Source organism: Sorghum bicolor, chromosome 3 (assembly GCF_000003195.3).
Source record: "Sorghum bicolor cultivar BTx623 chromosome 3, Sorghum_bicolor_NCBIv3, whole genome shotgun sequence".
Classification (NCBI taxonomy): domain Eukaryota; kingdom Viridiplantae; phylum Streptophyta; class Magnoliopsida; order Poales; family Poaceae; genus Sorghum; species Sorghum bicolor.
This window is the reverse complement of record NC_012872.2, coordinates 62,241,907-62,255,701: the sequence shown is the minus strand read 5'-3', so window position 1 is coordinate 62,255,701 and position 13,795 is coordinate 62,241,907. Positions and strand designations below refer to the sequence as shown.

At 42.2% G+C, this 13,795-nt stretch overlaps 1 protein-coding gene across 1 annotated transcript; it reads left to right on the top strand.

Annotated features, from left to right (window-relative positions):
* On the top strand, positions 7,662 to 13,006 carry LOC8062161 (ATP-dependent 6-phosphofructokinase 6). Its single transcript, XM_002458415.2, has 14 exons — positions 7,662 to 8,315; positions 8,950 to 8,996; positions 9,102 to 9,141; positions 9,234 to 9,296; positions 9,387 to 9,524; positions 9,980 to 10,138; positions 10,219 to 10,272; positions 10,506 to 10,574; positions 10,696 to 10,825; positions 10,944 to 10,984; positions 11,166 to 11,390; positions 11,738 to 11,783; positions 11,880 to 12,031; positions 12,649 to 13,006. The coding sequence occupies exons 1-14, from the start codon at positions 7,974 to 7,976 to the stop codon at positions 12,826 to 12,828; spliced, it is 1,686 nt and encodes a 561-aa protein (XP_002458460.1). The 5' UTR covers positions 7,662 to 7,973; the 3' UTR covers positions 12,829 to 13,006.

Here is a 13,795-nt window from a genome sequence, read left to right as displayed (position 1 = left end):
AAGGTGTAGTTGAAAATCCACAATTGACACATATAGTCATGACAATTTTTGCATTTGATGATCTCTAACAATTGGAAAAGTCATGAATACAAAGTCATGAATACAAAGTTTGTTACACACATCAAAATTCACAATTCTCAAATATAGTTTCATACAAAGTCAAGCCGACACAACAGTGAACTTCTTCTTGACGTATGACCCTTGGTTATGATCAACCATGGAGTATCCTCATTGTTTAACAGAATGCTTGGGTCTTTGTTGACTAGGAAGGGCGGAATTCGATCATCCCTTTCGTAATCGCCTGACATGTCTGACTTGTCCTCAATTCCGACAATGTTTCTTTTCCCAGAAAGGACAATGTGGCGCTTTGGCTCATTGATGATTGAGTGGTCATCATTTTTTCCTCTCTTTGGTTTCGTAGACATATCTTTGACATAGAACACCTGACTCACGTCTGCAGCAAGGACGAATGGTTCGTCTTTGAACCCACTATTGTTAAGGTCCACGGTTGTCATCCCATACTCCTTGTCGACTGTTGCCCCACCTCTGGTCATCTTCACCCATTGGCACCGGAACAAAGGAACTTTAAAATTAGCTGCATAGACTAGTTCCCATATGTCTTCTATGCGTCCATAATATGTTTGTCTGTTCCCATTTGGATCCGTGGCATCCACGCGTACACCACTATTTTGGTTGGTGCTCCTTTTATCTTGGCCAACTGTGTAGAATGTGTTACCATTTATCTCGTACCCTTTGTATGTGAGGACATGCCATGATGGTTGCCTGGCCAACAAATAAAGTTGCTCATCAATGTTTTCATCACCTTGACATTTTTTGCGCAACCAATCGCCAAAAGTTTCCATGTGCTGACGCATTATCCAAGCTTCATTCTTTCCGGGCCACTGGGACCGTAGGAAATCTTTGTGTACCTCAACATATGGTTCCACCAATGAGGAGTTCTAGAGAACTGTGTAGTGTGCTTTATTGAAGTAATCGTCTCCCGTACCAATATATGTTTTCTTCCCAAGTGTTCCCTTTCCGCTGAGTCTGCCCTTGTGTCGAGATTCAGGAATGCCAATTGGGTCAAGGTCTGGAATAAAGTCAACACAGAACTCTATGACCTCCTCTGTTCCGTAGCCCTTGGCAATGCTTCCTTCTAGCCGGGAACGACTATGGACATATTTCTTTAGGACACCCATGAATCTCTCGAAGGGGAACATGTTGTGTAGGAACACAAGACCGAGAATACGAATCTCTTTGACCAGATGAACTAGGAGGTGTGTCATGATATCGAAGAAGGATGGAGGGAACACCAACTCAAAGCTGACGAGACATTGAACGACATCATTCTGCAGAGTAGCTAGTTGCTCTGGATTGATTGCCTTCTGAGAAATTGCATTGAGGAATGCACATAGCTTTACGGTGGCTAGACGTATGTGTGGAGGTAGAATTCCTCTTAAAACGACCGGCAGCAATTGCGTCATTAGAACATGACAGTCATGGGACTTCAAGTTCAGGAATTTCTTCTCTGGCACATTAATTATTTCCTTGATATTGGAGGAGAATCCAGATGGGACCTTGATGCTGCTAAGACATTCAAACATGCTTTCCTTCTCTTCTTTGCTCAGAGTGTAGCTAGCAGGGCTTAAGTAATGACGTCCATCATCTGTCTTTTCTGGATGCAGGTTGTCTCGTTCTTTCATGTGCTGCAAGTCTTGTCGTGCTTCAAGTGAATCCTTAGACTTCCCGTAGACACCTATGAATCCGAGCAAGTTCACACAAAGATTCTTTGTCAGGTGCATCACGTCGATCGCGTTGCGGACCTCTAGGACATTCCAGTAAGGTAGCTCCCAAAATATGGATTTCTTCTTCCACATGGGTACGTGTCCCTTAGCATCCTTGGGAATAGGTTTGCTGCCTCGTCCCTTTCCAAATACCACTTTTATATCCTTGACCATTTCGAGTACATCATCCCCGGTTCGATTGAGAGGTTTGGTCTGGTGGTCTGCCTTGCCTTTAAAATGCTTGCCTTTCTTTCGTACTGGGTGGTTCACAGGAAGAAACCGACGGTGGCCAAGGTACACGACCTTTCGACATTTTTTCAAAAATACACAGTCAAGGTCTTCATAACAATGTGTGTATGCATTATATCCTTTGTTTGACTGGCCTGAAAGATTACTCAGAGCTGGCCAATCATTGATTGTTACAAACAGCAATGCTCGCAGGTCAAAGTGCTCTTGTTTGTACTCATCCCACACGCGAACTCCTGGTTTGCTCCATAAAAGTTGAAGTTCCTCAACTAATGGCCTTAGGTAGACATCTATGTCATTGCCAGGTTGCTTCGGTCCTTGGATAAGCACCGGCATCATAATAAACTTCCGCTTCATGCATAGCCATGGAGGAAGGTTGTAGATACATAGAGTAACTGGCCAAGTGCTGTGACTACTGCTCTGCTCACCGAAAGGATTCATACCATCTGTACTTAAGGCGAACCGCAAGTTTCTAGCATCATCTGCAAAATCTGGGAATTCTCTGTCTATCACTCTCCACTGGGATCCATCGGCAGGGTGTCTCAGCATATTGTCTATCTTACGGTCTTCTTTATGCCACCGCAACAACTTTGCATTGTCCTTATTTCTGAACAGACGTTTTAATCGTGGTATTATAGGAGCATACCACATAACCTTGGCTGGAATTTTCTTCCTATGACGTTCTTCACCCTCAACGTCACCAGGATCATCTCGTCTAATCTTATACCGTGATGCCTTACATACTGGACATGCATCCAAATTCTCGTATTCCTCCCCACGGTAGAGGATGCAGTCATTAGGACATGCGTGTATCTTCTGGATTTCTAATCCCAAAGGACAGACAACCTGTTTTGCTTCATACGTAGTGGTGGGCAATTCGTTGCCTTTCGGAAGCATCTTTTTTATGATCTTCAATAACTGTCCAAATGCCTTGTCAGATGTACCATTCTTTGCCTTCCATTGCAGCAATTCTAGTGTGGTACCCAGCTTTTTTTGCCCCTCGTCAGCGGTGGGATATAGCGATTTCCTGTGGTCCTCTAGCATGCGCTCGAACTTGGTTTTCTCTTTATCACTTTCACATTCTCTTTGTGCATCACAGATGGCATCACCAAAAGCATCATCGTCCCGATCATCTTCTGCCGCCACCTCTTCTTCATTATCTCCCCCCATTGCAACATCATTGAAGCCACCGTACTGAGCAATAATATTGGCATGGTCCAATTCTTCTTCTTCTTCTTCACCTTCATCCATTATAATCCCGCTTTCTCCATGTTTGGTCCAACAAATGTAGTTTGGTACGAAACCTGACTTTAATAAGTGTGAATGAAGAGTTCTTGAGTTAGAATTTTCCGTCAAATTCTTCCACACGGCACATGGACAGCACATGAAACCGTCCCTCTTATTTGACTCGGCCACACTTAAGAAATAGTGCACGCCATTAATGAACTCTTCGGAGCGCCGATCGACATTATACATCCAATTACGTGTTACCATCTGCATTAAATATAACATATATATTATGAAAAAATACACACATATAGTTTCTCATCTTATTGCACAACATGTCTAAGATACATAGTTGATTAATTTAGGAAAGCTTGGCTACAACAAATACAATCGCAACTAGCACTAAAAAAACCAAAACTAAAATGCACTTAAGCAACATAATTAGTTCGCGTCCGATCCCAACTATAATAGATAGATCATTCGCTTGATCAACATCATTGAACTCCTTTCGTCGGCTCACTGCCTCACCACCTTCAGCCTCAACCACCTGTGCAAAAGATTTCTTAATGTGTTCAATGTATTCTTCCTCCCAGTACCAACCTGTACATCCGCCGGTACCGTCCCACTGAAATTAAAAGAGAGAATCAAAAGTTTAATTAATATCATTTAAAAAAATATGCACATATATAAGCAAATGTCTGGAAATAACTCACATTACGATCTGGACACTTGTAGAATATACGACCCTTGTTTACTCCCTCTTTCGACACTTTGTACTCCATCAAAATCTTCTGCCCACACTTGCCACAAGTAATGAGAGGGAGTTCCGGAGGGTATCGCTTTTGAACCCGTTGAGAGACCGAAGATCCGGTCACGGTTGCCATCTACTATCCATACTTAATTTTTAAACAATTATAAATTCCACATTTACTAGTAAACATGTATGATACAATAGACATTATATGTAGTAATAAAAATAAATCAAGTGATATTAACAAACCAATTAATTTGAGCTATCCTACTTTCTAAGATCATAAAAATATACTATAATTCATTCTTGCAAACTACATTAATACTAGGTCAACCATGAAATACGATATATATATATATATATATATATATATATATATATATATATATATATATATATATGGATACTAATTCATGTGAATGATTCAAAATAACAACGTGGATTTGAGCTAAAAATAATGCGAACATCACAAGCCAAAAACAACATGAAAAGACAAGAAAGACAAAAGTTAGTCACCTCCAAGCACGAAGAGACGATGACGGAGTCGAAAAAGATCAACGATGGGTGTTGGAGATGAAGAACAAATGAAGAACAAGCAAGAAGAAGCTCCAAGAACAACAATGGTGCTCTCGGTTTCAAATGGGCAGAGGGGAGGAGGGAGTCGGCCTATAAACCGGAACTTTAGCACCGGTTCAGGGCAAAAACCGGTGCTGAAGGGTTACCCTTTAGCACCGGTTTGTAACAAAAACCGGTGCTAAAGGGTTTGCCTCGGACCGTGGCTCTGGCCGGTGCTAAAGGGACTCCTTTAACACCGGTTTGTAATACGAACCGGTGCTAAAGGGTCTCTGCCCCGACAGCACCTGTCAGTAGCCGTTGGGCAGAACCCTTTAGCACCGGTTCGTGTTACGAACCGGTGTTAAAGGGGTCTTTAACCCCGGGCCGCAAAATGGCCGAGGTTTTTGGCCATTTTGGGCATCGACCAATGCCTCATTCTGTAGTAGTGAGAAGGATGCCCCGTGTATCTGATTCGTGCTTCTTAGACCTTGTTTAGTTTCATTTGAAAATCAAAAAGTGTTCAAGATTTTTCATCACATTAAATCTTACAACATATACATAGAATATTAAGTATAAATATAAAAAATAACTAATTACACAGTTTGTCTATAATTCGCGAGACAGATCTTTTGAACTTAGTTAGTCTATAACTGAATAATAATTATGAAATAAAAACAAAAGTGCTACATTATCAAAAAAAAAACCTTTTCACCTCATCATCTAAACAAGGCCTTATTACGCCCCCAAACTTCTTTGATTCCAGTAGACGACTCCCTGCTTTTCCTGACCGCATGAAATGGACCTTCGTTCGTTGGCTCCTACACGGACGCGGATGTTAATAAAAATATTTAAAATTCGAAGCATGTTTAGGCTTCTAGCTACCGGGAATGGACCTACTGAGCTGAGACCCTGAACCATGACCGTGGCTTTCTAGTATTTGCCGGCGGCGACATACTCGCGCACGGTGGCCGGTGGGTGCATCGCGCGCATCGTCCATTTCTGAAAAGGAGTCGCGCAGTCATGTGCCGACTGCCCGAGATGCGCGAGTGCCCGGCAAACCACCGCCCAATCCACGCGCCCGCTCGTGAACTCCAGCGCCGCCCGTCCCGTCAGGAACTGTGAAGACATGTACTCTTTAGAATTTGGAATTTGTCCTAAAATAAATGTATCTTTTGGTATGAGACCTTCTAACTCTACTTGTTTTTATCTTCTATTTATCGCTTACCAAAGTACAATGATTACATATACACATATTTACATGGCGGAAGGAGTAGATCTCTTTCTTTGGTCCTCCTGCTTCCCTCTTTCTAGTTTTATATTAAAAAATACATGTGGATTAGATATAAATGGATATCGCTAATACCATTTTTTATATATTTTTATTCATATTATAGTGTCAGCTAAACGGATTCATATTCTGATTATGTGTCAGTCATGTTGGATATAATACAAATAGATATTAACATCATAAATATAGTATTCGGATATAAATACGATATTAGATATTAAATATTTGGAATCAGATATTAACGGATCTAACTCCTCTAAATGGATTCAAACTCAAATACGGTTGAAAAATATATTCAATCCCTATTCATCAAATCGTCATCTCCATTCCCTCTTCCTGGATCACTCTGCTCGTTAGATCGCTACGAACTCAAAACCCTAATGAACTGCAGTTGATTCAGGTGCTTCTATGCTAGTAGCTTAGCTCTATCGAGTCCGAACTCTGAAGTGGCAATTGCAAGTCGTAGAGCTTGAATCCGACGTTTCCTCGCCCGGCTGCAGAGGACGAGCGAGCGCATCACCTGGCAACTACGGCGGCACTGCGGCAACGGGTGCTTTTTTGTGGAAGAAGAAGAAGGTTCTCACAAATTTGTCAAACGAATATTTTACAGAGGAATCAAACGACCTTTGTGCCTTCAGTTATTATTATGAAGTAGGAGTAAGGAACAACGGAAATAGTAAAGATGCATAAAAGTTCTAAAACAACTTGTAGTTGGAATCATATGGAGTATTTTTGAATTTATAGAATATCCAGCTCGGGCGTGGTACATGTTACGCTAGTGTCAATGCAAATTTATAGAATATATATCCATCAGGAGAACAAGAATAGGATCTTGTCTTCTTCTTTTTTTTTTTAAAAAAAAAAACTAGAAGATACTCCACGCATCATTGGTTACTGTGAGAATTGTACATAGATGGCTTATATTTAGACTTATATAAAGTGATAAACTATTATAAATTATTATTGTTGGACGGTGTGGTACATGTTACGCTAGCTAATGTCAATGCAAATTTTATGTTGTTTCCAATATTTTCATATGTTAATAGTATAGATAAGTTTCATTATCATAAAACTCATTTTATCCCACGAAACTTATTTCATTTCATAAAACACTGACCGTCTCTTTCTTTATAAATACTACTCAATCCATCCCAAATTGTAAGTCGTTTGACTTTTTTAATATCAAGTTTGACCACTCGTCTTATTCAAAGTTTTGTACAAAATATCAATTTTTTTTGTTGTGTATTGGTTTATTAATAAAAATTCTTCAAGAATGACTTAAAATTTGACTATATTTGCACAAATTTTTTGAATAAGACGAGTGGTCAAACTTGGGGTAAAAAAAGTCAAACGACTTACAATTTGAGATGGAGGGAGTATGTCATATCAATTTATTTATTGTTCTAAAATCTTCACTAAGACTGACTTTAGTGGATGATACGATAACTAACGTTGATAACTTGCATGAAAAGATAGACATGCTAGTAGATGTCGTAAATAGTTTGAATGAATAAATAACTATCATAATTGCACGTGCTAATGAGCCGCTAATGTGGATGGCTTGTTTTTTCTTTTTGTAAAATATAAGATACGTAGATATACATTTGATTCTTCAACCTATCAAAAAAAGAAATGATAAAACACAGCAAATAATGCCGGTTATAGTTAGTGAGACTCTCTATAGATGACAGACGCACAGCTTAAGTTAGCTACCTAATCATCCATCTATTTAAAGGCTATATACATATCTGTACAAAATCCAAAAATCAGTCAACCTTATAAACAATCATCCGAAGAAGAAACCACAGAAAGACTCACCTCCTACGCGGCCGCCACTTTCATCATCAGCAACGCCGGCGTCGCCGTCACCCACCCTCTCGCGGACTGCGGACAGCAGAAACCATCACATCAAACCGGAAACCACCCTTCCCTCCAGAACTCGAGACCATTCTCCCCTTTCCCCTTCTCCACGCTTCGCCCCTCGCCGACTATTTTAAACCCACGCTTGTTCTTCCCCGTCGGATTCTTTTGTACCCCCGCGGGAGATCCACGCATCCACAGCCGAGCAGTGGAGCTCGATCGCGAGGCTTCTAGAGAGTCGGGGGGAGTTCAGGCTTCTCCAATGGCGTCGTCCCACATCATCCTGCCCAAGGAGGAGGAGGAGGAGGAGAAGGAGGCGGCGGCGGTGGCGGAGGCCGGGTTGGGCGTGGGGGTGGAGGCGGACCACGACTCCCCGGCGCAGCGGCCGTACCAGGAGCAGGCGCCAGGGAAGGCGGCGTTGCCGTTCTCGGCAACGTGCGTCCGGATCTCCCGCGACTCGTACCCGAACCTCCGCGCGCTGCGGAACGCGTCCACCATGGCACTCCACGATGATGACGCCGCCTTCGTCAAAATCGAGGAGGGTGACTTCGGATACGTGCTCGACGACGTCCCGCACCTCACCGACTACCTCCCGGACCTCCCCGTGAGCGCCGCAACCCCCTCCCGTGCTCTGTGGTTGCCCCGTTGCCAGATCTGTTGTTCCTCGGTGAAAAATGCTAGTGATACTACGAATTGCAATGATGGAATTGGCATCGTCGTGGGCTCGGTACCATTTTTTTTTTAAAAAAAAGTCGTGGAGTTTATGTGTTTGGGGATTGGTCGACGCGCGAGCTGCAGTTTTAAATAATTCTATGATGTGGCAGTTTCGACTCTTGTCAGGCGTCAGCGTGCAGACAACTCGTTTAGCTTGTGTACTACTATGATCCAACAAAAAATGTAATATCACTCGTCTCGTATCGAAATTTTAGACTGTCGTGTGGATCTCATGTCTCCTTGCGTCTATGACTTTGTGTTATTAGGTTCTGTTCTTAGATTTCTTGTTTCCATGCTTCTGGAAGGAATTGCTTGTACTTGTCGGCAACCTGTCAAATTACTTATATTAGTTGGCAACCTGTCCTCGCTGATCTCAATCATCTACGTGTCAAATTCACAGGAACATGGCATTTCACCTGTTTACTTGTCTATTTTTGGTTTAAGTTCAAATTAAAATGAAGTCGTTTTCGAGGTGACATCGTAAGGGTTAGTCTAATAGTTTCCCTGTTTGATTCTCATGGCAGACTTTTCCTAATCCTTTGCAAGATCATCCGGCGTATTCAACTGTCAAGTGAGGATTTCTTTCTATTTGACTTCTCTGCTTCTTTCTGATAACCTCTAATCATTCTAGTTGTGCAATCTGCCAAACTGAACTTTCTATGCACACATTCACCAGGCAATATTTTGTCAATGCAGATGATACAGTCCCTGAAAAGGTAAAATAATATCAGATGTGATTGTTCTGAATGTCAGCGTTGTTTGTTTGAGTGGTGATTGGTGAAATGACATGTTCTTTGTGCTACCACAGGTGGTTGTTCAGAAGAACAGTCCGCGAGGAGTTCACTTCCGTCGTGCTGGACCTCGTCAGAGGGTATGACACCTTCGACACAGTTATACACCTATACCATTTGTGAGCAATGCATTATTTTCATATAGTATAACTTAAATATTCAACTCTCAGGTGTATTTTGAGTCAGAAGAAGTGAAAGCTTGCATTGTAACCTGTGGAGGCCTTTGCCCTGGGCTCAATACTGTCATCAGAGAGTTGGTGTGTGGCTTGTCCCACATGTACAACGTTAGCAATGTCTTTGGAATACAGGTTTGATTCATTCCAGATTACTTATATCGAATTATCGATGCTGGATATTATAATGTGTTACTATTCTTTCCGCATAGTCAAATGGTCCTTTCTTTCTTTCTTGTTGATGGAAAAAGATGTTGAGTCTTGATATTTGGCATGTAAAACTCTTGCAATAAATAAATACGAATTTTGCAAATTTAAAGTCAAGAATTCATTTTGGTTGCATTGTAATGAAATAGTTGCAGGTTCTGGAATCTTCAGATTTTATTGTCTGATATAGTAGCACAATTTTTATGATGCACATTACCAATTGTTATGAACTTTGTGCCAGCTAGTGGTTTTGCCATGACAATGTGTGCATCATGATTGCAGTGAATCAGTAACATGTAACATGTAACATGTAACATGTAACATGTTGTAGTCTATCCATGAAACGTCTGTCATCATGTAACATGTTGTAAGGAATTTTGCAGAATGGGTACAAGGGGTTCTATTCGAGCAATTATCTTCCCATGACACCAAAGAGTGTGAATGATATCCACAAACGAGGTGGTACGGTTCTTGGAACATCACGAGGTGGCCATGATACCAAAAAGATCGTTGACAACATTCAAGATCGTGGAATTAATCAGGTATATGCTTGCTGATTAGTGTGTCTTTGCATAACTCTTATTTTGGACGCTGAGTAAATGTTCTTCTTTACCACATCTAGGTGTACATTATAGGAGGAGATGGAACTCAGAAGGGTGCATATGAGATTTACAAGGTGATCATTCTCATGAGTATGTCTGTCATACGTGGTTCAGAACTTCAGATACTGTCAAACCATGTCATCTGTGCATTTCTGTGATGTCTGTTCAGTGCACTCGAGCAGTAGTGATTTTGAATGTGCTCAATTTATGTATATGTATAGTTAAGTGTTTTTATTGACAAATAGCGCGAAGAATTGTAATCCAGAAGTTAGTTTTTTATTATGCTCTGTTTTTAAAATTACCGCAGGAAATTCGGAGACGTGGTCTACATGTAGCTGTTGCTGGTATTCCCAAGACTATTGATAATGATATAGCGGTAATTTGGCTACTTGTTCTTTTTTCAGCTTGCATATATGCTTTTGTTGCTTACCTCTTGATTTGAGAGACTGTAGTGCAGAGACCTGGAGTATGCTGATTATTTGTATATACATTGTCAGGTTATAGACAAGTCATTTGGTTTTGATACTGCTGTAGAAGAAGCCCAGCGTGCCATCAATGCAGCTCATGTGGAAGCTTCAAGTGCTGAAAATGGGATAGGGTTAGTGAAGCTTATGGGTCGCTATAGTGGTTAGTTTTCCTGCCTACAAACTGAAGAATGTTCACCTTTTGTCAAAGCGTAATAGTTTTTTTTCGTTTAAATCTTTCATTGTGTTGCCCTTACTGTGATACTTCCTTTATGATTCAGGGTTTATTGCCATGTATGCTACTCTTGCAAGCAGAGATGTGGTGAGTTAATGCCTTCTATTTATGCCTAATCCAGTCAATATTCTCTAGTTTCTTCAAGTGTCCTATTTTACATATTTGGCCCTGTTACCCTTTTGAATTCTGTCACTTTGTAAGTATAATCACTAAATATTCATAATCTTCTTTGAAAATGGACCTAATTATTCATGTCTATCTTATGTAGGACTGCTGCTTGATTCCTGAGTCACCCTTTTATTTGGAAGGGGAGGGTGGACTATTTGAGTATATAGATAGGAGGTTGAAGGAGAACAACCACATGGTTATTGTTGTGGCGGAGGGAGCTGGACAGGATCTTATTGCTCAAAGTATACCTGCTGCAGATCAGCAAGATGCATCTGGAAATAAGCTGCTTCTTGATGTTGGTCTCTGGTTGACTCACAAGATTAAGGTACATTCCTATTAGCCCATTTTCATCACTATACTCCATCTTGATTCCACCTTTTGTAACTATTGTTGCTTGAAATGGCAGTTTGACATGCACTTTGTGCGCAACTTTCTAATTTTCACTAAAACTACAAGAATGTACACATGGCTGTGACATGTCTTGGGTTTGTAACAAGTCTACCTTAGGCAAGTAAAAATGAAACTGCTGATAGGTTTAGCAACCTAATGTCCAAGGGAAAAAGTTTGTGTGACTTTGTATTGTTTCTGAAACGAGTCACTGATTAGTGTTTCTGTGGTGTTGCTCCAAAGTTTCTCTGAACAATTCTTTGCTGTTGCATTATTGCTTTGTAGGATTATTGCAAGAGCAAGAAGATGGAGATGACTATTAAATACATAGGTAATCATCTTCTGTTTACTTGGTCAACACAGTGTTAGTTTGTAATTTATAGTGTGTCAAGGAATCTGAGGAAGTGCCTGCCCTTTTTTTATGTAGATCCAACCTACATGATCCGTGCTATTCCAAGCAATGCATCAGACAATGTCTATTGCACACTGCTCGCACATAGTGCCATTCATGGTGCAATGGCAGGATACAGCTTTACAGTCGGAATGGTTAATGGCAGGCATGCATATATACCATTTCATGTGAGTAACTTTCTGCATCCCTTTCATAAACAGGGATAATATTAGTATTGCCTCTTTCGGGCTTTTTTTTTCATTCTCGGAATATGCAGGAGCTGTATATAATTTCATTGGGAAGAAAGGGAAATACAATTGAAAGGGAGGAAGCTCCCGAACCCTGAGACACCCTTATAACACACCCTTTAATAGAAATTACAAAGTTTCACCAAGCACACAAACATGCGACCAGAAGTATCCAAGGACAGTAGCTTCATGTAATCCTTAGATGCCTGAACTTTTTCGGTACATTTTGACAGTCTTGCTCGCTGCATACCCGAAAAGAAATGAATTCAATTCAGTGTAGTGCTGAACAAGTGTTGTGCTCGATTGAACAAGCACATAAGGAATCTACACTAACCAGTAGCAATCACATTGCACTGCACTAGGTTTGAATTTCCAGGGCACCTTGGTAGACATTGAAGCTTAACTAAAATTTCTTTTGTATATTTGCTTCCAAAGAGAGTTGTGATATGTGTTCTGGCAGGAAGAGAGTTGCTTCCATATGGGAGAGACAAAATTCTTCCCTGTCTCTCGTAATGTTACTTTTGCAATCTATATGACTAAATTTATTCTGACCACAGAGGGTGACATCTACAAGGAACAAGGTGAGGATAACTGACAGGATGTGGGCGAGGCTGCTGTCTTCAACCAACCAGCCGAGTTTCCTGAGCCAGAAGGACATCGACGCGGCAAGAGAAGCCGATAAGGCGGCCAATGCGAAGAACCAATCTGCACCAGCGTTGGCAAATGGTGAGAAATAAGTATGCTTTTGACGGCTCTTTGTTGTGTACAGTAGCTGTTGCAAACTGACTGAGGTCAGTAGGCCAAAACTGCGAATTCGATGAGTTTTGCTTCCATTTGCATCGGAACAGAATCCACGTAATAAAAGTTTCATAGTGTGTGTATTTGCGTTAGTAAACGTGTACCAGTGCTCTGCAATTTGCTTGTGTTGGTCGAATGTGCCGGCCTCCATCCGCTGCCGTTGCGCTTCATCTGAAGCAAGGCTGTGGCCACAACAGGTACTCTGGTGTGAGTAAACGGCTCTTCTGCTAGAAAGTTTCCTGTGACCGTGTCTCAGGCGTGACAATATCACGAGAGGTTACCTTCCGCTGCTCAATGTATCGTCCCGTGTCCCACCAAACTAGCCGTCGATCGTCCATGGACCATGATCCTCTTTGTTCATGTTGTCCTCAAGTTGTCTCTTATTTTCGTCCCACTGTTCTGCACGTCGGTGGTGGTTGCGCTTGGTCAGCAGGTTTCCATGCTCAGTTCTTCCCTGATGCCTGATGGCCCTACGTTTTTGCATGGGGAGAAGGCACCGACGGCGTCGAAGCGCAGAAACCACCACAGCAGCCGGCAACCGATGTTCCTGTGCCACAACCTGCAAGACCGGACGTCGACAACGCGAGGGCACCTGAATCCGTCAATGCGGACGACGCCGGTGCAGCTCCACGCGATCAGGAGGAGCAGGCGAACGAAGAAGCAGAAACCGCGGTGCCCGACGTTACAGGTGGAACCCTGGCGCAGGCGGAGGTGAAGCCGATTCCCGGAACAAACGCCTCGCGGCCCGCGGCACCACCGGACACGCCAGAACGCGACGTGGCGCCGGCGCCGCGAACCGAGCACGCGCAGGCGGCCGAGATGGAGCCGGCGGACGTCGACATTGACACCGCGAAGCCCGAAGGCTGCACCACGCCGCCGCCGCCGCCGGTGCACGACTCGGAGGGG